This window comes from Anolis carolinensis, chromosome 1, assembly GCF_035594765.1.
Source record: "Anolis carolinensis isolate JA03-04 chromosome 1, rAnoCar3.1.pri, whole genome shotgun sequence".
Lineage (NCBI taxonomy): Eukaryota > Metazoa > Chordata > Lepidosauria > Squamata > Dactyloidae > Anolis > Anolis carolinensis.
Window position 1 is genome coordinate 31232611 of NC_085841.1, and position 26949 is coordinate 31259559.

The window sequence follows — 26949 nt, forward strand, 5'->3', positions numbered from 1 at the left end:
TATTTTTAAAAAACACTTTATATCATATCTTTGAAAACCAATTGAATTTCTTAAAAAAATACAGCACAAATACTTTCCATTATTTTTAAAAAGGTGTCGATGTAAAAGTAGAATTTGTTTCTTTATCTGTGTAATGGTGATAATTTACAAAATATGTTTTATTTAAAAGCTCACAAAGGAGACATGTTCTCTCCAGTTGTTTTGAGTCTTTGTGGTTGGAGGAAAGATAACCAGTCTTAACGATCTGGGTGTTATTCCTCCAGTTGGAACTTAGCGAGAAGTGGGAGGTGATCAGAAGAGTTGATATTGTTGGGAAGTCCATTGACTGCCCACAGATCTTGCTCAGTGACCAAAGACAATCGACCAAGCATGTTCAGACCGCCATCAAAAACATGTCCAGCTCCTGAAAGAGAAAGAAAAAACTGAGATGAGTGTGTGTGTACAACTTGCAGGTTATTGTGGAACAAACTGTTGTGAACCAAACTATGTGCAGCTGTAGCCCTCCAAGATGTTTGTTGGCCTAAAGTTCCCATCAACCCTTGCTATGATAGCTTTTGGTGATGGATTAGCGGGATTTGCAGTCCAACAACATCTTACTCTGTTGCTTACTCCTAATGTAACCAATTGCAGTTATACTGAAACTATGATGGCACAAGAACCTGGATTTGTACTGCTCTTCTGAAATCAGTAGTATTTCAGGTATTGCATTATAGATTCGATTTTTTTCTTAATATAAACATGTTTAATACTAAGGTATACTCTATGTGCAAAGTGTTTTAATGACGAATTTTAAACTTCCACTCTATTACTAGCTTTTGTTTATTTTAATATGTGTATTCTGTGGAGTGTGTTCAAATGATTATGTATTTTGATTATGTGCTTTAGCAATGTTTAACCTGCCTAGAGTCATGAGGACAGGCAGGTAAGAAATAAAATTATTATTATTGTGATTGTTATGATTATTATCTACGCGAAGTTATGGTGAGGAAGCTGTCATTCTCCAAATATTGGTGATACCAGCACCCATATGCCTCAGCTATCTTTGCCAGTAAGCAGGAATGATGGGAACTTTAACAACAGGTTGCCTGGTTCTCTCATAAAGTTTGTGAATTTTGTTATCCCACACATTAGAAATGTGGAGGCAGGAATGTCACAAAAAGAAGAAAAAATTCTCATTCATAGCTGCTTTTCCTAGCCATTATTCTCCACCAGCTCCTGTGATACAGGAGATACATGAAGCTGAATGAGCATGGCTTACCTAAGGAACTGGAATTTTTTCTTTAAAGGTCAGTCTTTTAACCCAAATGTCAAATGTTTGGTCAATGTCTCATTTCCTCAATTGCAATTTCATTTCAGTTTGTGTTTGCTTTAATGTACAAATGCAGCATATTAAAAAACACTACGCAAAAAAGTTGTATCATGTATGCTGCATTTGCATATTAAAGCAAACACATGCTGAAATGAACTTACAGTTGAAGAAATGAGACATATGTGTGTCATTTTTATAGGCCCTTTTCCTGGAAAGTGTATATCTGGAAGCCTTTCCCCTCTCCAAGACATTTTTATGAGATGCACATCTCTGTACACTTTTCTTCAACATGCACACTTCTGGATACAGACTGAGCTGCAAAATTCGGGGACTTGCAGATTTCCATGCTGAAGTATGTTCTGGCATCCTTATAGGTTTGAAAGTTTAAATTTAATAGCTCTGTATAAGAATTTGTGCCAGACCTAATCTTCCTAGTGTGCTAATAAGATTCTCCTTGAAGGCACACAGTAATATTCTAGCACCACCTGGTGACTTTTTCAGGAATTCCTACAACCAGATTAGTATGATTTACAGTTGGCCACCCAACAATTACGGATTTGATTTCACTGATATAATTAACATGATTTCTCTAGTAATCCCTAGGTCTTCTAGTGTGACTTGATGGTCAACATCCACTAGAAGTCGACCATGAAGTCACACTGAAAGACCTAGAGATACCTTTCTGGTAAAAAAAACCCAGTGGGTTTTTCATTAGCATTACCTCACTTTCATGGGGTCCTTTGCTCCTAATCCCTGCAAAAGTGGAGGGACCTACTGTAAAATTAATGTTAGCTCTGCCTACTCATCTTTTATTTGAAACAATTGATCAATTATAAGTAATACATTGGGCACTTGGGTTTGTTAAGCTTCCCCTCCCTCAGAGGGAGAAACAAATCAGAATAAAATTGAATAGGGAAGAAAATATTATTCCTGGGTTGCTCTAAGTTTTCTGGCCTGAATGGCCATGTTCCAGAAGCATTCTCTCCCGACGTTTTGCCCACATCTATGACAAGCATCTTCAGAGGTTTTGAGGTCTGTTGGAAACTAGGCAAGTGGGGTTTATATATCTGGAAGGCCCAGGGTGGGAGAAAGAACTCTTGTCTGCTTGAGGTAAGTGTCAATGTTTAAATTGGCCACCTTGATTAGCATTGAATGGCCTTGCAGCTTCCTGCCTGGGGGAATATGATTTCTTACAGGTCCTTGCATTGCCAGGTATAATGGCAGCCTGGACTACAGAAAGGAACAGCTTTTATTTCTGTCCATTGAGCAACTTCATTTGCTCAATTCCATGGATTTCGCTTGTTAAATGCTTAAGAGTAGACAAGGCTCATTTTAAAAAATCTATTAGCAATCCACAGAATTAGTTAATGTAACAAAGATTGTGAACCAAAAACAAATATGTGGAGCCTGATGCTAAAGGATTTAGGCTGTTAGTATTAATATGACAGCTAGAAGGGAACTGGCTGTTTGCTCAATCAATACTGAAAATTAAAGAAGAACTAGTTGTCCAGCTCTCTTGTTTCTCTGTTTTTCAAGCAACTCCATTGTGGAGGATTATTGATACTCTTCTTGTTGACTTGCACAGAAAAGAAGATTAACAGGTAGACATTTGCTACAAATTCCATCACCTGATTCATCAGTTCTGCCATCCTTTGAGGCAGAATAGAAGATGTAATCCACCGTGACTGAGCTTCTAGAGTGGCAAGTTGTTACTTCTGGAATTCCACTTTCAGGCAAATAATGAGAGTAGACTGAAGACAGTTTAAAATTGTGGTGCAGGTCTGTTGGTAACCTAGAATGGAGCACAATATTTGAGAAGCATCAGTGTTTGCTGCAACACAAAATTAAGATGAAGCACACTGGATTTCTTTCTGCAGGCTGGTGGAGTTCCAGATCATTCTGATTATAGACACACTGTTCTGTCTCTATAGAGATCCTGTGCAGAGAACAGAATCAGTACAAAGGGGAATAATGGGTACAAGCCCAAAGTACATAAAGCAACATTTGCCCCGAAACAAGAATTTCCTCAGTCCTTAATACAAGTTTCACGGTAATTTTATTCTCAGCAATTACATTCTGGAGAAAATATGATGAATTTTGCACCTAACACGAAGTAAACTGGTTTAGCATTTATATACACAAACCCTGAATTTTCATGATTCTCCAGTTTCCTCCGCTCCTCTCATGATGGGGGACGACAACGATTAGAATACTGATATGTCCAAGCTGCGTCTTCATGTAAATATTACATTATGTTCTAGCTTGACACTTCCACATATCCAATACATTAAATGATTCATATTTGTTTTGTACAAGACTCTAATACAGCATATGGGTAATTTTTGATATATCTATATATCTTTTTTTGGTGGTGGTTCCAAAATTAGTGTTTGTCTTACAATCAATGACATCTTAGAATTGGTAAAATATGGAACATCATTTATTAATAACACATGTAATTTTTAACACCAACTACCCCCTTTGAACATCAACAAAACAAAAATATGGCCTGAAATTTGCTTACAAGAAAACAAACAAATAATTTGTCAAAATTTACCTGTCTGCTTCTATTATGATCTCCTCTGAATTTTTTGAACTTTTTTCTTTAATCTCTTTTTTCTCTGGAAAAGAAAAGAAAAAGGAGCATCAAGCACAGGATTATAGGTCACCATTACTTGTTCATGTTCTACACTGAATGACAGCAGATGTCTGGGGTATCAGGTAGAAAACTTCCATTTAATTTGTTGCCAAATTTAAAAACAACAATTTAAAAATCCTATCAATATATTGGGAATTTAATCTGGGACTTTCTACATCAAGACTGGACAAAATAGAGCCCTCCAGATGTTATGAATTACAACTCGTACCCGTCCTAGCCAGCGCAGCAAAAAAGAATGCCAAGAGTTGGAATTCAGTAACATCTATAGTGTTACACTTTGCTTGTTTTTGATCTGCACCAGTGGTCTGAACTGTATTTAGTCTGAGAGCTGAATTTTATTCATTCACATGGGAGCAAAAACAAAAGACCAAGCCTGAAAGTTTAAAGCTCCTATTGCCAATAATTAAGAATCTATAAATTTTGGAACGGGGAAATAAAGAAAGCTGGGAAATGACTAAATGTGTGTGATGGGGAAGAACTGTGGCATTTGGGGAGGTATGGGCTGGATTTGGATCCACGGTTTGAGGTTCGCCAATCTTGTTCTGTATGCCAAGGTGTTCTCTTCAATCAATGGACCTCCTTACCTTGGTGAATTAGACCTAAGACTTGTTGCTTATCTATCAACCCCAAACTTGGCCATGAGTTATCTGTAGCTGCTTGGCTACAAAACAGTGAACATTATCGTCTACTGGTTCTACCGAATTTACCTGTAAGAGTCCTGAAACATCTACAAATATGCTTTGACCACTGATGAATTCCCAAATATGTGTTTTTTAGGTCTACGTTATTAGCAAATACAAGCATTGTTAGAGGAAAGATAAAATAACCACAAAACCAATCCAGATATCAGTACAGAAATTTACCTCTCTCTTTTCCCAATTGCTTCTCCTGCTCCTCATACATACAGTCCTGAGAAATGCCAAGACTTTGAGGCCAAATGGGGATAGTGAGTATCCTATTGCCCCTTGGAGACTGCTCTTGGCCGGATACCTTAAAAAAAATAAAGCAAGAACACAAACATTTCTGGAAGGGGATCAAGATTTACTTTAACTTTGAGACACTATATACAGGCCAGGGTAGGTGAATACAAAATGGTTGAAAACCTAAATAACAGTATGTAACAAAATTTAAAATCATTTCTGTTCCTGGTTTGAAAGTGTTATTCATTTGTAATTGTTGCAGTACTTACTTTGAAAGTAGTTGTTATACTCCAGAAACTTAGTTTTTGTGGCTGTCACTCACTTTGTTGAATTGGTTGAGACTCGATGAGATATTCATTGAAAAACTATAGCAAAATATGTTGTTGAAGGCTTTAATGGCCGGAATCACTAGGCTGTTGTGAGTTTTCCAGGCTGTATGGCCATGTTTCAGAAACATTCTCTCTTGACATCAAGAGAGAAGGCTTCTGGAACATGGTCATACAGCCGGAAAACTCACAGCAACCCACTATAGCAAAATGTGCTGCAGGTTATACCGTAAAAACAAAGCTTTCGCAGTTTAATAAACTTTCCATGTTTTATGATAGAACCAATTAGGAAATGACATTTATAACTCAGGAACAAAAATTGTTTTACATAGTGTAATCTGAAAGCATCAACTCCTGTCTGATTGTAGAAGTGAAGTAGGGTCAAGCTAAGCAGTACTTGGATGGGAAACCACCAATGAATAAGAGGTGCTGCAGGCTACATTTCAAAGGAAGGAACTATCAAAATCACTATTGGATATTCCATCCCTATGAAATTCAAGGAGTTGTCACAGGTTGAAAGATGCCTTGAAGGCACATACATAAACACATAGATATATCCAGGTGGTCAGAAAGCAAATTGTAATTCCCGATTCCCTGGTGGGCTCTAACAGCAACTTTTGTTCACTAGAGCAGTGTGTTCCTCCTTTTCTTTTCATATTATTATTGTATTGTATGGAAATATATTTTAATACATGTATTTTACGGAGTGTTTTTAAATGATTATGTGTTTTAGCAATGTTGTAACCCATCTCGAGTCGTGAGTACATGTGGGTAAAAAATATAACAACAACAACAACAACATGTCCAAAAGCATGTAGAGAGCAAAACTGGCTACTTGGGAGTCACAAAAAAAAAAACAAGTTATGCAGCACTCATTCTTGGCTGCATTATTTTACAAATGCCAAGTATACTTTCTGGACATAAACATTACAGGCATTAAAGTGCCACTACCCTATGGTTGTGGTAAGCGAATTTCAGAACATGCTTAATACAGCCCAACAATAGCATACTGCAGAAATGTAACAAAATGGTCAAATAATATTTTAGGGATGACTCCCTCACTCTATCAATCAACTCATTAGAAAACCTTCAAAAAAGGCCCCAAGGGAATAGGGGATTCCGCCAAATGCAAATCTGAAAGCTCCTGCCATAAACTCTGATTACTTTGGACCAAATAGCATGCTTTGAAATGAATAGTGTTGCAAGCCAGGATATGTTGATTTCATCTCATGTGTGCTCTCTGTACTTAATTTTTCTTAACTCCAGTTGCACAAATGGGTACCTACTTTCCCTATCGCCAGTCCTTCATAATTCAGCTTTCCTTCTGTTAGAAAATTATACAGTGGAGAATGAGGGACGGAATTGAAGTCACCACAGAAGACAAGGGGACAGAAGCGCCCATCTTCCCGAATGGCAAGATTGGCAATTTCTGCCAAAATCATGGCCAGCTGGGTCAACTTTATGTCTCCACGTCTTGGATTATACAGCAGATGTGTGTTAGCCACACAAATAGTGGCACCAGTCTTGCAGTAAAACCGAGGTTGCAAGAGCAACACCAGGCCCACATTATCCCTATCCAAGAGCGGGATGTTGCGGCGGAAGAACTCCACAGGGCTTGAAGAAACGAGACTGAACTTGGAGGTCTTGAAGCAAGTGGCACAGCCATCTGGTTTCCTGCCAGTCCTCATCTTGTACTCACAATGATAGCCTGCAGAAAAAGAGATAAAAGAAAAGGGGAAAGGAAGGATATCATGTTGTTTTTCATTTTGCAATATTGATTTGTTGGAGTAACCACGTGCTCAGACTTTCCAAGATGGACCAATTTCAGATACATTCAAAAAGTCACTTATGACTGTGGGCTACAGACAAGATCATGCAAGTAGACTTCTGATCTTCCTTGTCTGTTCTTCAGGTCTACTCCTGAGGATTCCCTGCTCTCTAGAGTGCATAAGAGGGGCATGGAGTAAGATTCCATTCTATGAGGATTATACTGGCCAACACATATTTTGGTGCCTCAAATGTTTGCCTTGTTTCTGGGTATATTTTACCTGCTGATTCCAAAAATGGCACTAGTTTCCCCCTACCAGCTCAAGTTTTTGAGATTTAGAATGTATGACATCTACAAGTTGCCATCTGCTAGTCCATAGAAAATCATTATAACCATATCTAAGAAACTAGAGCTGGTAGTCTATCCAATGGAAGTTTTTGAATCTGTACCCCAAATAACCTCAGGAATAGGTCTATCGGGCTATTCTTTTCAGTGGCTGTTTCCAGGATATGGAATTATCTTCTAAGAGAAGCTTAGTTGGCCCCTATCTACTCTCTTTTTGTTTGCAGGCAGAGGCCTTTTAATATAAACAGTTTTAAACAAGATATGGGGAAAATTTATAGAATTTGTATACATAGAAGGAAAGGGGGAAAAACCTGTAAAAGAAACAATGGAATTTTGGAAATAAATATTGTAATTGGTTGGTCTGGGGTGAAGGGTATTTTGCAAGGTATTTTGATGTGCTTTTAACTATTCTGTTTTAAGAGCCTCGCTGTTCAATGCTGTTTGAATTTGTTTGTATTACAGATTGCGTTAGCTAAACAGCTTTAATATGCTGTTTTAATGCTTTAGTTGCTTCAGGTGCCACATGGGAGACAAGTGAGATATAAATAAACAACTATTCTGTTTCATGGACAGACATCACTAAATATACCAGGTGCTATAGGATATATCTCAGAGGAAGGAATTGGCAAAACTACCTCTGGGTCTTCTTTATCTAAAAAACCCCCTATGAAATTCATGGGGTCGGCAAAAACATGAAGGGACACACACACGGTTTTGCAGAGCAAAGATTCCAGGACAGTTTATTTTAAAATGACAAAATATATAGATAAAAGGTAATAAATAACTTGTTAATTGTTTAGAAGGCGTTTTTAAGAATGTATGCTTTTATTCTGTATTTTATTTTATTCATTTTAATTTTGAATGTGCATTTCCATCAGAATGCATCAAAGCTTTTGTAAGACTAGGAGGCATAATGCATAAGCAAGCTATTCATCAAGGGAAATCCTCAGGCTTAGAGCCCTTAAAATGAAGGCATATGCAACAAAAATACTTGGAGGTCATTTTGCATCTGATAAAAGGTGCTTCGGGATTCTATTATGCTTGCTATCATGAATGAAAACATTGGTAATACTGAAATTGGAGCTAAAAGCAAAGATGCAAGGAAATGAATTATTAACACTATCTAATACAAAGTAGCACCTTCCCCCATTTTATAATTAAATGATAAACACGTACATATCTGGTCTGGCCTTCTACCTGGACTAACTTTTATTTTACATAACAAAAATTATGACATGTATACCTAAAGCTTCCAAACTTGGCTTGATCTGTGTTCCATACTGGTCTTCTTGTACTTCTTGTAAACAAAGTACCTGTGGAGTGAGACAGGAAAAAGTAACAATAAACCAACCACAATTACATCTGAATATCCCCTAAAAATATTACCCACACTGTTCTGGAAAGGAATGTGATCTGAGACCTTGTTCATCACTGTTAGAAAGAAAACACAAAATAATTGCAAATCAGGACACATAAGAAATACAGATACGTTACACAGTTTAATTAATCCACACTAAACATTTCCATTTCAAATAGATTACTAAATCTCTTAAGTGCCTTGTTCTCTCTCCCAGTGAAATAAAAAATATTTGATTGACTTTTAGCCACAATACTATGTATGTTTTCTTGAAAAATGCCCATGACTCAAATCTGACCCTATATATATCAGTGTGGTGGGTTTTTCTCTCTGACCCTCCTCTATGTAGCCCTCTGTGCTCTGAAAAGCTGGTTTGAGGTTTCCTCATGTGAGGAATTAAGGGGAAGGTACTTTTTCCAGTTTTGATGATGGTAGTTCTGTCTTTGGAATGACACTTCTGGATTCTACCTCCTGTGTTCAATTTATCCTATTCCCAACCACCTGAGTATATCAACCGCAAAAGGATCTTGTACCACCTTTGAAACGAACTGAGAAAATGAGGTTGGGAGCATACGCTTTCATAGACTTAAGTCTACTTTACACAGCTGTCTTTAAATCTTACTGAGTTCAAAGAAATTCACCTCAAATAAATGGCATGAAAGCTTGAAGAGAAAAAGTCAAAGTCTACGGTTGTATCTAGACTGTAGAATAAATGTAGGCTGACACCACTCTAACTGCTTGGCTCAATGCAATAGAATTTTGTGATTTGCATTTTGGTAAGGCACCAACACTCTTTGTCAAGGGATTCTAAAGACCTTGCCAAACTACAACTCAAGTGATTCCCTAGCATTGAACGATGGCTATTAAAAGTGGTGTCAAACTGCATGAATTCTACAGTGCAGGTGAACATTGTGCAGACAATGTATGGTATGAGAAAGGATTCAACACAGAGAACTAGATGGCACCATGTAGATATCATTACACATAAATATCAACAGGTGAAATTTCCACAAATTCACTTACAATCTGAAAGGTTTACACATCTGTTGTCTTTGTACTGACAACTGTGGGCTTTCCACTTACATCTGCATTGAGCTTCTTGATCTCCGCAAGAATGTTGGGAAACCGATAGTTCCAAGTGAGGAGGTGATGTTGGCAGTGTTTATACAGGTGAGAGTTGTCTTCTAACAGGTCCTGGGAAAGGATGTTGTATGACATAACAGTAAAATCAAACTTTTCCCCTGAGTCTTTATTATCCTGATTGACTTGTGCCTCTTCTTCAACTGTCTTCATTTTCTTGCTTTGCTGACAGAAGTATTCCCAATGCCGTTTGAGCAAACCTGCTGAAAGGAAACAAAAAAGGCTTTAATTTCTTTGTTGCATGGATGTTTCTGACATAAAAGCTTATGTTTTAAGTAATTATTTCTCTTTGTGAGAATGTAGGAACAAAAGAGAGAAAATCTTTCTAGCAGGGGCAACAAAGAGTTCCTTTGATGGAGCATCATTCCCAGCATTCCCATGCCTATGGCAGAAGATATAATCCAGGCTTTGAGATTCTGGGTAGCACACTGGTTCCCTTAGGTACATCAAGAAAATTGTGAGTTAATGTTTCATTAAGTTTTACAGTTTGTGTCAATGCATTTCTCTCTCTCTCGTGACAGGCCAGTCTGGAAAGCTATCTTTTAAACACAAGGTATAGCTGCTTTAAAATAAACACGCCAACAGAAACGGTAGGTATCTTATTAATCAGGACTTCTAATAATTAGGCAGTAACTAGCTTGTTTTTACAAAGGAGAAATCACCCTAATAATTGGTTTATTCACAACAGCATTACCAGCTAATTGCCTTTAAATCCTCACAGAGAAGTTATTTCATGGCTAAAAAGTAAAAAAGGCAGGATAGCCCTGGGACACCTATATATAAGATTCCATTAACGTGAATTCTACAAGTGAGAATATAAGAGCCTCTGCATTGTTAGAAAGAGTCTGTTGGAAAACTTTGGAAAATAATTCCCTCTTTCACACAGTCTTCACAAACCTCAATATCTGATTTATAGGACTGGGCAGGAAGGGAGAGGGAGCTTCCCATAAACAAGGATGGGACAAAACTGCCTCTTTTGAGTTGTGCAAGGACCCAGGTTGCATCTGATCAGTGTTATGTAAACAATACAGAAATAAAATGTGTTCTAGTGATCAATATGTCCCTGTGAATAAGGAAGTAAGTTTGGTATCAGTGGATTTCATCATTTCTAGCAAAGGGGTGTATAAATATGGAATACAGGAAATAGTTGACACTTCTCAAATTCCATCCTTCTTCCAAGGAAACACAGGAATACAGGGTTTTGTAATTTTATACTCACGACAAACCTATCAGCCAGATTAGGATACAAAATGTTCACTGGCCCTAAGCTACCAGATACATCTGATAGCTGGAAGATGGTAGTATACGTGCTGGTAACCTCAAGATTGAATTTCTGGAATGCAGTTTACATTGGGCAATCTTTGCACCAAGTTCAGAAACTCCAGTCGGTTCAAAATACAGCAGCCAGATTGGTTACAGAAACATCCAGGAGTGAGCGTATTACACCCATACTAAAGTCACTTCACTGGCTGCCAATTAGTTTCCAGGCAAAGTACCAGGTGTTGGTTTTAACTTTGAAAGCCCTACATGTTTGGGTCCAGGTTACCTAAAGGATCGCCTTCTCCTGTACAATTTGTCCTAAACACATAGGTCCTCTGGGGGACGTCTACTCCAACCAAATGAGCTGTCAGAATTTAAAACTATCTGAAGATCTATATCTTCCGGCAGGTCTACCCAGCCAATTTAAACATGAATTTTAAAATGACATCCTGTGTTTTCATCCTTGTTCTGCATATGTATTTTATAGAAATACATTTTAATGTGTGTATTTTATGAAAATATGTACTTATATGTGTATTTATAGAATTTTCTACAATGATTATACATTTTAACTAGCCACAAAGAGTGGTGGGCAATAAACAAAATTATTCTTATTCTTATTATAGCTGGTGAGTCAAGGTTTCTTGAAGTCTAAAGATTTTTCTGTACTGTAGAATATATGCAGTTTGAAACCACTTTAACTGCCATGGTTCAATGCTATGGAATCCTGGGGTTTACAGTTCAGTGAGGCACCAGTACTCTTTGGCAGAGAAGAGTAAAGACCTTGTAAACCCTCAACTCAAATGATTCCATAGCATTGAGCCATAGCAATTCAGGTGGCGTCACACTGCTTTCATTCAACAGTATAGACGCATCGTAAATCCTGTAAACCACAGAACTGGAAGAGGTCATTTAGGCCATCTTGTCTAATACCCTGTTTGAAGTATCATCAATTGGTTCTCCCTTTCTTATGCAACACACCCACACAGTTAATGTTCAGAACAAGATGCCATAGTACCTCTTGATTTTTTTCTGCTTTCTTCCTTATGTTGAGGAGATGATGGTGCTTTGTTTGAAGATGAGGTATTCAGTAGTTCACCAGGACTGCAAGTAATGTCCTCATCCCCACTACTTTTTTTCCTTTTTAAAGATGGCTCATCTTCCTCAGATTTCATCTTAGCAGCACACAAATGGATGGAACAATTTTGCACAAAGGTGGGGAGCTGCCAGTTCCAGCACAGAGGAAGCCTCCAGCCAAAGGAGTCCTGAGAGTTTGTGTAGAGATAAAAAGCCCACGAATCGTGCCTGGTCCGCTTTATGCACTGAAGAGGTTGCCCATTCTGGAGGAGGCTTTGAGCAAGATTCCAGTGAAAATTCCTCTCTCTGCCCAGCCTCTGTACATGGCGGGACAGCATGGGATACCTAGAGGAGGGAAAACAATATCAGTAAGCCTTTGTTGGTGCAGGATAAAGGAAGACAAATGCCCTTAAGGGTTGGCTTGATGCATTTGCAGAATCCTTATTATAGTCTTCTCCAGAGAACTACAAACAAGGCTTGATGGTTGGTACCAATAAGAGAATTGGACTTTTTTGGTAAGAGACTATACAAGCTATATTTTCAATCTAAGATGAAATGTGGGTCTTATTGCCATTTAGATAGTTTGGTTTACAAAAACCTTTCCTCCCCTACAATTTGCTATGGTGACAAGAGTTGCAGGGCAGGCCACCTGGAGAACAAGAGGATCTTCACTTCTGGTCTACAGACAGGCCCCCCTTTTCTATGTTAGTCCTCTTCAGAGCCAAACTAGGTGAATTGCATGAATTCAGTCCACACACATTGTTTTGTTATGCAAAACTCAATAGAAACTATAGCTTTTGGAGAGTAAAGAATTTTCACTAGGACCACTATGGAGATATCTCCTGCACTCCAATGCTATTTAGTTACTCACAATCTCATTACTTACACAAATGTTGCATCAGCTTCATTCACAGAATTACTATCACCCAACACAGTAAAAAAGAATCCCCAGCCAACCGCAAAGGACATACTGCAAGCAGCTAAAGGACCCTGTTTGCTATTTCTGAGAACACTCTGAAAATCTCTTTGTCAAACATCTGGTAAGCATAATTAAAAGGCATGTGAAGACATTAATGTTTATTCAAACTAACGAGAGCACAGTCCTGTTTATTAGCTTAGTATGACTTCTGCATATGGTTGTGAGAGCTAGACAGTGAAGAAAGTTGACTGGAAAAAAAGATCAACCTATTTGAAAGCTAGTGCTGGAGGACAGTTCCATGGATACTACTAAAAAGTCAAAAGCATGGGTTTTATCAAATCCAAACTTTCATTAGAAGTGAATACTGATGAACTAAATCTGTCTTAGGCCCTATCAAAATATTTTCAAGCCCTATACAGTATTCCCTCACTACTTCGTGGTTCACTTTTCGCAGATTCGCTGTTTCGCTGTTTTTCAATAAACTCTAAAAGACTATTATAAATCATAAAAAATTACAATTTACAGTCTGAGGAAGGAGAAGCCAAAGGGAGAGAAAAGGAGCCCAAGCGGCAACAGGAGGAGCAGGAGGAGATTTATCAACACACTATTGGTTGATAAAGACTTAAAATAGTGTATAACTACTAAAATAATCTATAAATATTAAAATAAATATAGTGTCCCTACTTCGCGGATTTTTACTTATTGTGGGTGGTCCTGGAACCTAACCCCTGCGATAACTGAGGGAACACTGTATTGTAGAATCTGCAGATGCAGAATCCATAAATACAGTAGGTTGACTGTAGAAAAAGAGAAGAATTGAAACAGAAAGTAAACAATTGGAGAACAGTTGCCATTCACTAGCATTACTGTTAATTACAATTCAACCTGATGCCAACTGTTACTGATTCCACATTCCCCCAACATGTCACTTCAGTAATAACCTTGGCTATAAACTTCCTACGACTTCATCTGATGAAGCCCAGTCCAGTACCTGAATTGCCTTAAGAATAAATAGAATAAATAAGCACAAGTATAAAGAATAAATAAGCACAAACAGGCATTATTTCAGGTCTTGTGAAATGCTAGGCATGCCTGCTTTTCAGCCAGGCCCCTGAAACCTGGGAATTACTTTCGAAACAAGTCTATCTTACATTGCAAAATGATTGGGTTGTAATTTACAGAGAACAAATCTAGGATCATCTCCAGTGCCACATTTGATAATGAAAGACAAATCAATGGGCCTTAGAGCAAATCAGACCGGAACTTTCCCTAGAAGCCAAGATGACTAAACTGACGGCTCTTCCAGATAGGACCGACATCCCAGGATCTGATCCCGAGCCTTCTGCTTCACCCTGGATTATATGAGTCCCCATTGCCTGATAATCTGGGATACACAGAAAACCTGGCATCAGATCCTGGGATAAAGGGCCTGTCTGGAAGGGCCCTGAGGCTGTTGTACTTTGACCATTTCATGAGTTAAATGGCAATGAGATGGAACTCATTTTAAATATTCTTGATTCTTAATACTATTTTTTTTCATGTATTCTCGTTTTAATTTGAATATGTGATGTTTTGTATATTGAGTTATGTTTTAATGGCATCAAATTGTTGCCGATTGTTAGCTGCTCTGGGTCACTCTATGGGAGAGAGAGCGGGATATAAAACAAAACAAACAAACAAACAAATAAATAAATAAGACAAGGCTCATTAGAAAAGGCATAAATGCTTGAGAAGGTAAAAAACAGGCAGTAGGAAAAGAGAAGGACTGAATTCCAGGTGGATCGACTCAGGTCTCATCGACTCACTGCCATATAAAATCCAGATTAACTGCTTTGAACAGGATTACATGACAGTGTAGACTCATATAACAACAACAACAACAACAACAAGCAACTTTATATTACGCCCTATCTGCCCAAGACGACTCAGGGTAGATTCCAATACAAAAAGGCAAACTTTCAGTGCCTGATACAGACAATAAATACAAATACAATACAAACCATCCAAACCCAAGGTAAACCCATATATGCCAAAAGCCCCACATATAACATCACTCTATATGCTTCAGCACTTTAATGGAACCATTTCCCTTGTTCTCTCCCTACTTATCCTGATTTAATCTATGGACCCTCCTGGTGCCTCGTAATAGTTATCCTCTATTGTATGTAGCAACGTGACTCAGGTTAAAGTTACTGTTATATTTATTGTTATTTTACTGTTATGTTGTTTTAAATTATTGTTTTTAAACTTTGTTGTATGTTAAGTTATGTTGTTGTTTGGGCTTGTCCCTCTTGTATAGTGCCCTTCCGAGAAATGGTGGCGGGATACAAAAATAAAGTATTATTATTATTATATGACACAGCAAACAAGATAGATATGCTGGATTTCGTATCACAAAATCACAAGTCGAACACTTCCCAAGTGTCCAGGACTGTGTGATATATTTTCGGATGATGCACGCAGATCCCAGTAGGGTGGCCTTTTGCAGTTGACAGATCGTAATTTTGTCAATGTCTATGGTTTCCAAATGCCGGCTGAGATCTTTTGGCACGGCACCCAGTGCGCCCATCACCACCGGGACCACCTGTACTGGTTTCTGCCAGTCTTTGAAGTTCAGTTTTGAGGTCCTGATAGCGGCTGAGTTTTTCCTGTTGTTTTTCGTGATGCGTGCAGATCCCAGTAGGGTGGCCTTTATTATCATTATTATTATTATAACATATAACCTACAACCAAAATTAAATTATATCAAGTATAAAAACATGAACCTCCATTGACAAGTGGTGTCAAACCGAGGGCCCTTCCACACAGCCATATAAACCAGATTATCAAAGTAGATAATCCCACAGTATCTGCTTTGACTGGGTTATCTGAGTCTACGCTGCCATATAATCCAGTTCAGAGCAGATAATGTGGGATTTTATACAGCTGTGTGGAACGGGCCTGCATTATTCCTATAATGTAGATCTCATTCCCTGGGATCAGCATTAAGTTGAAGTTACAAACAAAGAGGAACGTTATTTCTCTCTTCTCTCTCTGTCTCTCATACATAAGAGGGGAAAGCGACCTGTGGCCTTCGCATTCGGGCATATTCTGGACACCTTTCTCCCTCTGTGGGGCCTTCCTCACCTCCGGGCGGGGCCCCTTCCCTTGTCCTTCGCAGCAGCGGCTCCTGGCAGTTTTCTGGCTCCGGGCTCCGTCCCTCCAAAGCGGGCATCGCAGTGGGCCGCCGGCTCCCTCGCCTTCCCTCCGGCGAAGCCAAGCAGCGGGAAAAAGAGGCGACTCCCGCTACGTCACCAAGCCTAGCCCCGTCTCCCGCCCAAGCTTGGCTGTTGCTGCCGCGGAGGCTCATGGGGGTTGTAGTTTTGCTTTTTCCCATGCACACGTCAGAGCTACGAAGAGATAGACTCACTGCGATGTAGACTTCCGGGTTCACTGAGTTCCAATTTTGCTTTCTTTCAGAACTTGTACATCTACATCAGGTATGTGCAACCTTAGGACCATCGAGTATTTTGGACTACAGTAGAGTCTCATTTATCCAACATAAACGGGCCGGCAGAATGTTGGATAAGCGAATATGTTGGATAATAAGGAGGCACTAAGGAAAAGCCTATTAAACATCAAATTAGGTTATGATTTTACAAATTAAGCACCACATCATGTTATACAACAAACTTGACAGAAAAAGTAGTTCAATACGCAGTAATGCTATGTAGTAATTACTGTATTTACGAATTTAGCATCAAAATATCACGATGTATTGAAAACGGACTACAAAAATGTGTTGGATAATCCAGAACGTTGGATAAGCGAGTGTTGGATGAGACTCTACTGTATTTAGAATTGTGGGTTGAAGTCCAAGGTTGCCCATGCCTGATCTACATACACTGCAGAATGAATGCAGTTTGAAAGCAATTTGACCAATGGCTCAATGCTATGAAACCATCAGAGTTGTGGTTTGGAGAAGCACAAGCACCAGCAGAGAGGGCTAAAGACCTTATAAAAAGACAACTCCCAGGATTCCGTAGCCGTTAATATATATGATATATACGAGAACTTATGATATAGTACAACATATTAGATAATACTGGTAATGTATTTGATATATAAGGTAAAGGTTTCCCCTGACGTTAAGTCCAGTCATGTCTGACTCTGGGGGTTGGTGCTCATCTCCATTTCTAAGCCGAAGAGCCAGCGTTGTCCAAAGACACCTGCAAGGTCATGTGGCCGGCATGACTGCATGGAGCACCATTATCTTCCCGCCGGAGCAGTACCTATTGATCTACTCACATTGGCATGTTTTCGAACTGCTAGGTTGGCAGGAGTTGGAGCTAACAGCAGCCGCTCACGCAGCTCCCAGGGTTTGAACCTGGGACCTTTCGGTCTCCAGCTCAGTGCTTTAACGCACTCCGCCACCGGGGCTCCTTATTTCATATATACATACAAACATATATACACACACAGTATTATGGAACAATATAGAATAATATAATAATATATAAAAATTTAAAAATTGTACATTATATATTACATGTAATATTACTAATAATATTGCAGTATAGTGGTATAGTACAGTATAATAACATATAATACTAATATTGTGCTATGTTATTAATATAATATACTACATTATATTAATACATATAATACTGATAATATTATAATGTAATATAATATAATACTAATAATGATACAATCTGACTCTTTGTGACCTCGTGGACCAGCCCATGCCAGAGCTCCGTCGGCTGTCGCTATCCCCAGTTCCTTCAAGGTCCAGCCGGTCACTTCAGGGATACTATCCATCCATCTTGGCCTTGGTTGGCCCATCTTCCTTTTTCCTTCCATTTTCCCCAGCATCATTCTCTTCTCCAAGCTTTCCTGTCTTCTTATGATGTGGCCAAAATACTTCATTGTTGCCTCTAATAGCCTTTCCTCCAGTAAGCAGTTGGGCATTATTTCCTGGAATAGGGACTGGTTTGATCTTCTTGCCGTCCAAGGCACTCTCAGAATTTCCCTCCAACACCACAGTTTGAATGTGTTTATCTTCTCTCGCTCAGCCTTCCTTATGGTCCAGCTTTTGCATCAATAGGTTACTACTGGGAATACTATTGCTTTAATTATGCGGATCTTTGTTGCCAATGTGATGCCTCTGAAGGGGCACGGCCCGCAACTAGCACTCCAAATGACTTAGGAGTCCCCTCAATGGTCCAGGCAGCTGGGCAAGAAGGAGACCACAAGTTGGATTCCTACTACAAAAGGATTTTTTGCAGGTTTAGCAATGACAAAACATGCATACAGGAATGCAATCAAAGGTTTTGTTGCAACCTGAAATGGGGTTGCAAGGCCTTTTATCTCTTTCACAGAAAATTAAATACACATTCTCATTGGTTTACCACAATCAATGATCTCATTGGTCTAAGATGGCTATACAGATGTTCATTGGCTCTCCATAAGTCTAACCAAAGACCTCAACGGCGGAGCAGGTGGAGGATAATATGGTAAATGTTACAACGGCTGTGAAGGTGGAAGAAGGCTGCAACAGACTGAGAAGCCAATCTCATTGTGTTAATCACACTACTGCCGGGACCTCAATCTGTGAAGACTGTGTGTTGACCGGCCGTACACCGACCTCCACACATTAAAAAAAAAAATCACACACAAGCGTCTTCCAAGAAATGGAGGACCATCATCCTCGAACTACGAGGGATCGCCAAAGAAGAAGATAATTCTAACAGGCAGGAAGGCACATGTGGGATCTTAACAATGGCACAACTGTAGTCTATTGTTTTCCAACCCTGACTGTTTTAATGAATTAGTCTTATCTCTTCTTCTGTTGCAAGCATAACTCCAAGCCACTGGGAAACACAGGGAGGACTAGCTATCCACTTGCTAGCCAGTTTTATCCTTGAAAAGTAACTTCTTCTCTGCAGCAACGTTTCCCCAAACCATCAGCTTTTTCTTCAAACAAAGGCTCTTTGCAAAAACAGGCGCATTTGGCAGTAAATCAGGACACAAGGGGCCTATAGTCATTGGTTGCATCCTGAAAATTCTGCTTTAAAACTACGTCTCCCTCACTATTTCACCGAGATTGGTCATTGCTCTTCTCCCAAGAAGTAAAGGTCTTCCGATTTCCTGGCTGCATCCTGCGTCTGCAATAATCTTCGCGCCTAAAAAACTATGTCACTGCCTCCATGTTTTCTCCCTCTATTTGCCAAGAGTACCTTAGAATTTAGGAAGCCGTATTTGTTTAGGGTGCTTCACAGGAAACGCAGCGGCCACCATCTTGCCTGAGGGCGGAAGACGTATACATTTCCTCGCGGTAAGGCGCCTGGGATGGTTTGAAAAGGCGTACTGGAGCGTTTAGGAAGCCATGTTTGTTTAGGCTGCTTCACAGGAAACGCATCCGCCGCCATCTTGGCTGAGGGCGGAAGACATGGAGGGAAGGCAGTGCTGAGGAGAGAAAGCGGGAAAGCGCGAGGATGCCGCTGGTGGTGCTTTGCGGCCTCCCGGGGAGCGGCAAGACCCGCCGTGCCGAAGAGCTCCGTGCGGCGTTGGTCTCGGAAGGCGAGGCCTCTGAGCAGCGCCGGGTCTTCGTCGTCTCTGAGGGAGAAGGCGGCAAAGGCAACGGCGAGGCCCGTTCGGCTCTGAGGGCGGAGACGGAGCGCCTTCTGAGCCGGAGGGACGTGGTGGTGGTGGACGCCGGCTGCGAGCTGAAGAGCTTCCGCTACGAGCTGTTCTGCCTCAGCAAGCAGGCCGCGACGCCGCATTGCGTGCTGCTCTGCCCCGGCGGAGCCCCCCGCCCCGACAGGCCGCCCTTGGAGGAGCCCGACGCCAACAGCCGCTGGGACAGACCGCTCTTCGTGGCCCCCGCGGAGCCCTCGGAGACCCTGCCGCTGCCCGAGATCCGCGCCGCCCTCTTCCAGCGCCGCCCGCCCGCCCCCAACCGCTCCACGCGCGCCGAACCCCTCCAGGCCGCCGACTTCCTCCACCGCCTCGACCGCCTCACGCAGGATGTGGTGGCGGCGCTCATGGAGGCCCAGAGGAAGGGCGCCCGGCCCGGGGAGGTGGTGCCTCTCGCCCTCCAAGGAGAGGGGTCAGGGACGCAAGGGTGGCTGCTCCGTCGCCCCGTCACCCTGGCCGAGCTCAGCCGCCTCCGGAGGCAGTTCCTCAGCTACGCCAAGATGCACCCCGGGGAAGGGGAGGGCGAGCTGCCTCGGCTGGGAAGCATGTTCCTCCAGTACCTGACCCAGAACCTCCAGTGAAGGGATGGAAGGCTGCCGGTCAAAGGGGAGGCCTTGCCCTCTCTCCAGAGGCTGCAGAAAGAAAGAAGGCCTTCTCCAGAGTGAAAGATCCCAATGTGGAAGGATAGGAAGGATGCCTTGAAACCTATCCAGGGCTCTCAAGTTTGGGAGTGAAAGACTAGGGAAAGATAAGATGCTTCGACACACATACTATATATAAACAGCTCCCTGGTTTGGGAGTGAAAGGCACGAAAGTGGAAAGATAAGATGCCCTGACACCTCTCCGGTTTGGGAATGAAAGACTTTGACTTTGGGTTGCTGTGAGTTTTCCGGGCTGTATGGCCATGTTCCAGAAGCCCACATCCATGGCAGGTATGCTCAGAGGTTGTGAGGTACATTGGAAACTAGGCAAGGGAGGTTTATATATCTGTAGAAAGTCCAAGGTGAGAGAAAGAAGAAAGAACTCTTGTCTGTTAGAGTGAAGTGTGAATGTTGTAATTAATCACCTTGATTAGCACTGAAAAGCCTTGCAGCTTCAAGGCCAGTCTAATTCTTGCCTGGGGAAATCTTGTTGGGAGGTGCTAGCTGGCCCTGATTGTTTCATGTCTGAATTTCTCCTGTTTTCAGAGTGTTGTTCTTTATTTACTGTCCTGATTTTAGATTTTTAAACTCTAAACTCTACATAGGGACCACCAAACACAGCATTGCCCAAACACGAATCAAGGAATATGAAAGGCACTGCAGACTAATTCTAGCAGAGAAGTCAGCCATAGCAGAGCACTTGATTAACTTACCTGGACACAGCATATTATTTGAGAATGCAGAAATGCTGGACCACTCTAACAACCACCATGGCACACTACACAGAGAAGCCATTGCAATCCACAAGCATGTGGACAATTATAACAGAAAGGGGGAAACCATGAAAATGAACATACTCTGGCTACCAGTAAAAAAAGAACAACACTCTAGAAATGAGAATTCTAGACATGAAACAATCAGGGTTAGCTAACACCTCCCAGCAGAGGATTCCCAGCCAGTCCTTGAAGCTGCAAGGCCATTAAATGCTAATCAAGGTGGCCAATTGCTACATTCACACTTGCCTCAAACAGACAGTTCTTTCTCCCACCCTGGACTTTCCACAGATATATAAACCCCTCTTGCATAGTTTTCAACTGACCTCACAACCTCTGAGGATGCCTGCCATAGATGCAGGTGAAACATCAGGAGGGAATTATTATTTATTTATTAATGACATTAATAAATCTGGAACATGGCCATAAGCCCTGAAAACTCACAGCAACCTAAGATAAAGTGCCTTGACACATACATATACCTCTCCAGTTTGGGAATGAAAGACTTTGACTTTGTTTGTGACTTTGACTTACGGTGATTCCAGGAAAGAGAGAATATCTACAGCCAGGCATGGGCAAACTTAGGCCTTCCAGGTGTTCAGGAACGAAAGATTTGGATGGGAAAGCAGTGGAAGGGTATGATGCCTTGACACCTATACACAGCCCTCCAGTTTGGCAGTGAAAGACTTAGATGGAGAAAGAAGTGAAAGCATATGATGTATTATATATATATGCACACCTCTTCAGTTTGGGAGTGAAAGACCTTGATGTGGAAAGAAGTGGAAGGATAGGAAGGATGCCTTGACACATCTCGCCATACATCATCACCCTCCTCCAGTTAAGCAGTGGAAGACTCAGATTGAAAGCCTGGAAAGCCAGGATAACCTTTACACACACACACACACACACCTCTCTAGTGAAGTCTGGAAGACCTGTACTGGAAAGTTGTGTGAAGCTGGAAGGTCTTGCCATACACAGCTCTCCAGTGAGAGGCCCGAAAATGCCTGTTTACATACAATCACACAGTGTTTTTTATGTTCCTGGTGCCATTCAGATTCAGTTGTGAATGAAGCCCTTCAGGAGAGGTGACTGCTACTAGACGTTCGGCCCTTTCTTTAAGATTTTTTTTGCTTTCTGTATCATGCAGTGGACTCCAGAACTAGGTCACATTTGAACTACATGGTACTTGGAGTGGAACCCAGCTACCTGAGGATATTTTAATTGTGGGAACTGCTCTGGAACCTATTTTGTTGAAGAAATATTTTAAATAAATATTTTTATTTCTCTTTGTATAATTTTTTCATTTGTATGCTGCCTTTCTCCAAGAGTGTGGCACAGGGGACTTCCAGAAAGTGTTATTTAAAAAAGCCACCCTTGAACGATACAATTTAAAAACAAAATTGGATATAAAATGATATCATTTAAAAGACATACAAAAGCTTTTAAAAAAAGATACCCCAGCAAAAGCTTCCTTTTTATACATTAAAAGCCTGCTTAAACAATATATGATGTATATCATGTTTTGATTTGAATTTAGATTCACACCTAAATGGGGAGGCGATGGCTACCAGAGGTTTAGCACTGTGACTTACTGTGTGTTTCTTTTTTTTAGCTTTTTATATCACGCAGTGGACTCCAGGCAGTGGCACCATAATACATTTGAACTGCATAGTTCTTGAAGTGCTACTTCAGGGCATTTTAATGGAGCTTGTTTTGTTGAAGAGTGGCACAGAAATATTTAAACATGTTTCATACTCTTTGTATGATTTATTATTTATTTCATTTGGAGTGGAACTCACAACTGCTTCCAAAAAGAATAGTTAAATAAACTGAACAATAAAATTAAAATCAGCATATAAAACAAAACAATTGATGCTCTATATCCAGGGATTACACTATCTTGAATATATATTTAAAAATTTGGAAAAGCAAATCTCAATCTTGCCATTGTATATAATGGGACATGAGTATCCGTTGTGAAATTCAAATCTTCATTTGTGTTCCTGTATACAGAATAAATTGACAATCAACAAACCTTATAGCCATGTTGCAGCTCCACATGTAGTTTGAACTTTAAGGGAAAATACTGTTGGCAAGATACGTTTGGTCCTCTGGAAATTCAATAGGGATGTCCAGTGAAAACTGTTGAAGTTGTCATGGCAATACTGGCTGCAATGTGTCAAACCTTGGAACTATAGTTGTGATCTCACAATCCAAAATGCATAGAAGCTATGCTCATGTATAGATGTATGTTTTGGACAACACAAGTTGCCATTAGGGAAATAGCACGTACATATTACTAAATGTTAGTGCAGTTTAAACTGTGCAACAAGTAATATCAAATTATTAATCTTTATTTATATCCTGCCTTTCTCCCCATGGGGACTCAAGGGAGCTAACATCTACTCACACTACTTTGAAAAGACCAATACAAAAGTAAAAAAACAAATAGTAACAGTCTGCTTTTCTTTTTGGATTTAAGAGGTGCACACTAAGTTTGAACAGAGGCAAAAGAAAACTCTTACCTTGCTTTTCAATGCCTACCATATTTATATATGAAGTGATAAGTTTAATCTCCCTATATTGTTTATAGTAGATAGCTATGGTCTTTATATATGTAGCAGGCTACTTTGTTCTTAGCATGAGAATTTCACCTTGGTTAAATAAAGCCATCCAATAAAACTGGAGTGGCTAAAACACTCGGCTGATAACCCATAGTACCACAAAGTGTTAAAACAGGTGCAGCTCTATTTGTTAGAGAAGAACTTTCCAAACACGTCATGCTGGTGACACACTTTTTAGACATAGTACACTAGAGTCTCACTTATTCAACATTCACTTATCCAATATTCTGGATTATCCAACGCAGTCTGCCTTTTCGTAGTCAATGTCTTTGTAGTCAATCTTTTCAATACATTGTGATGTTTTGGTGTTAAATTCATAAATACAGTAATTACTACATAACATTGCTGTGTATTGAACTGCTTTTTCTGACAAATTTGATGTAAAACATGTTTTGGTGCTTAATTTGTAAAATCATAATGTAATTTGATGTTTAATAGGCTTTTCCTTAATCCCTCCTTATTATCCAACATATTCGCTTATTCAACGTTCTGGCCCGTTTATGTTGGATAAGTGAGACTCCACCGTAATTCAGTTTCAGTTAAACCAACCCCTTATATGAGATACGGACACATACACAAGTTGTTATAACAAAATATATGGGGACACAAAGAAAACCTTCCATTTATGTTTTTAAATACATGATTTGTAAGATAATATACATTTGCAAGATCTTTGTCATTTCTCATGTTTACACATTGCAGCCAACACACTAATGTGTTTGGAAAGCTCTGATAGAGGGCATCTTTCTTGTTCCTTCAAATCAACTCATGGCGAATGTATTTTAGAGGTTTCTTGGCAAGATTTGCAGTGAGCACCATATCTATGGGTTCTGCATCCACAGATTCAACCAACAATGACTTGAAAATATTTTTTTAAAAAAATAAAAAAAAATCTTGATTTTGTGTAGTTCAGTGCACTGTGCTGATGTGTAGGAATACCCTGCTGCTCTAACACTAGTTCAGGTTTTATATAAAGAGCACAGTTTGAATGGGAGCTGTGGTGGCGCAATGGGTGCTGGCTGAACTGCTGACCTGAAGGTTGGGTTTCTGATCTGAAGGTTGCCTGTTCGAATCCGCAAGACAGAGTGAGCTCCTGTCTGTCAGCTATAGCTTGCTATTAATCAACAGACCCAGTCTTTTGAATTTGAACACGCCCATCTGTATTTTGGAATGTGTTTATGAATGTTGATGTAAGCTAATAATTTTTAATCTGGTTTATAATGTACTGTACAGTTTTTATATGTGTGTTTTATTGTAAGCTGTCCTGAGTCCCCTTTTGGGTGAGAAGGGCGGGATATAAATGTTGTAATAAATAAATAAATATTTGGCTAAAAACCCCAGGCAGTAAGCAGCCAGTCCTTGAAGCTGCAAGGCCATTCGAAGCGAATCAAGGTGGCCAAATGCTACATTAATACTTGCCTCAAACAAAGAGTTCTTTCTCTCATGCTGGATATATAAACCCCACTTGCCTAGTTTTCAACAGACCCGACAACCTCTGCCATAGATGTGGGTGAAAGGTCAAGAGAGAATGCTTCTGGAACATAGCCATACAACCCGGAAAACACACAGCAGCCCAGTGATACCAAACTACATTCATTCTACAGTGTTGGTGATGATGATAAAGAAGTTACCAGGCATGGGCAAACTTCGGCCCTCCAGGTGTTTTGGACTCCAACTCCCACAATTGGAATTGTGGGAGTTGGAGTCCAAAACACCTGGAGGGCCGAAGTTTGCCCATGCCTGGAAAATACATCTATTTCCTTGCCTGGCAAAAAGAGGCTGGACTGCTTGGCCCTTGTGGTCTCACCCAATTCCATGATTCTCTTGGAGAATCCAAAGAGAAAAGGCTCCACGCAGTAGCAGCAGCAGCATCATCTTCCGGCTCCCCTTCGACCTCGGAGGCGGGATCTGTCGGGATGCGGAGCGGAAGCGCCCGGCGGAGGCTCTCCTGCGTTGGCGGGGCCGCAGCTCTCCTCCCGCGGCTGTGCCCCTGCCTTCCGCCTCCGCCCGGAGCCTGTCCCGGGATTGGATCGGGCCAGCCAGGGCCCTAAGAGGACCCTCCGCCCCCAGGATGCTCTCCCCGCGGGACCGAGGCGGGGAAGTGGCCCGCTTCTACACGGTCACGGAGCCCAAGCGCCACCCGAGAGGCTATACCCTCTATAAGGTCACCGCCCGGGTGAGTGCTGCTGCCTTTGGGCCTCTCCATGATAAAAGGGTGCATCTACACTGTGTGATGAATGCAGTCTGGCATCGCTTTAACTGTCATGGCTCAGTGGGAGCTGCAGCTTTGCAAGGTGTTTTGCCTTCTCTGTTAAAAGAATACCGGTGCATCACTAGACTACAAACCCCAAGATTTCTCAGCATTGAGCCATGACAGTTCAAGTGGTACTAAACTGCATTTATTCTACAGTGTAAACAGGGCATGGACAAACTCTGGCTCTCCAGGTGTTTTGGACTTCAACTCCCACCATTCCTAACAGCCTCAGGCCCCTTCCTTTTCCCCCTTAAGCTGCTATTTGAGGGATAGGTAAAAAGGTAAAGGTTTTCCCCTGACGTTAAGTCCAGTCATGTCTGACTCTTGGGGGTTGGTGCTCATCTCCATGTCTAAGCCAAAGAGCTGGCGTTGTCCGTAGACACCTCCAAGGTCATGTGGCCGGCATGACTGCATTTGAGGGATGTAGTCTGTAATTTAATGGCTACAACTCAATGCTATATAATCCTGGGATTTGTAGAACCATAGAGTTGGAAGAGACTTCGTGGGCCATCCAGTCCAACCCCATTCTGCCAAGAAGCAGGAAATCCTATTCAAAGCACCCCTGACAGATGGCCATCCAGCCTCTGCTTAAAAGCCTCCAAAGAAGGAGCCTCCATCACAGCCTCCATCACACAGAGAGTTCCACTGCCAAACAGCTCTCACAGTGAGGAAGTTCTTCCTGATGTTCAGGTGGAATCTCCTTTCCTGTAGTTTGAAGCCATTGAAACCTGTAGTCTCCAGGGCAACAGAAAACAAGTTTGTTCCCTCCTCCCTATGACTTCCCCTCACATGGCCCTCATCATACATGGCCCTCATCATGTCTCCTCTCAGCCTTCTCTTCTGCAGGCTAAACATGCCCAGTTCTTTAAGACACTGCTCATAGGGCTTGTTCTCCAGAC

At 40.9% G+C, this 26949-nt stretch overlaps 3 protein-coding genes across 6 annotated transcripts in view; 2 read left to right on the plus strand and 1 right to left on the minus strand.

The window, feature by feature from the left end:
• Positions 1 to 23508, minus strand: angel2 (angel homolog 2). Of its 4 annotated transcripts, none has more exons than XM_062971967.1 (9): positions 23208 to 23508; positions 12103 to 12506; positions 9768 to 10024; positions 8571 to 8640; positions 6501 to 6922; positions 4832 to 4958; positions 3867 to 3930; positions 2938 to 3101; positions 1 to 403 (listed from the first exon to the last, which is right to left on the minus strand). In XM_062971967.1, exons 1-9 carry the CDS (start codon positions 23231 to 23233, stop codon positions 252 to 254), a joined length of 1686 nt encoding a protein of 561 aa, XP_062828037.1. In that variant the 5' UTR covers positions 23234 to 23508; the 3' UTR covers positions 1 to 251. The 4 variants fall into 4 exon arrangements, with proteins under 4 accessions (XP_062828037.1, XP_062828034.1, XP_008124043.2 ...); XM_062971964.1 differs by having other exon boundaries at positions 9768 to 10027; positions 23208 to 23506; XM_008125836.2 differs by lacking the exon at positions 23208 to 23508 and adding an exon at positions 19299 to 19377 and having other exon boundaries at positions 9768 to 10027.
• Positions 19499 to 22676, plus strand: kti12 (KTI12 chromatin associated homolog). Its single transcript, XM_062971998.1, has one exon. The coding sequence runs from the start codon at positions 19557 to 19559 to the stop codon at positions 20337 to 20339; it is 783 nt and encodes a 260-aa protein (XP_062828068.1). The 5' UTR covers positions 19499 to 19556; the 3' UTR covers positions 20340 to 22676.
• Positions 23509 to 25692: 2184 nt separating the features above from the next.
• Positions 25693 to 26949, plus strand: part of rps6kc1 (ribosomal protein S6 kinase C1) — a 143755-nt gene continuing 142498 nt past the window's right edge. Inside the window, exon 1 of the mRNA XM_008125839.3 lies at positions 25693 to 25972. Within this exon, the coding sequence (XP_008124046.1) occupies positions 25868 to 25972 (105 nt within the window). The 5' untranslated portion in view covers positions 25693 to 25867. The remainder of the gene's footprint in view (positions 25973 to 26949) is intronic.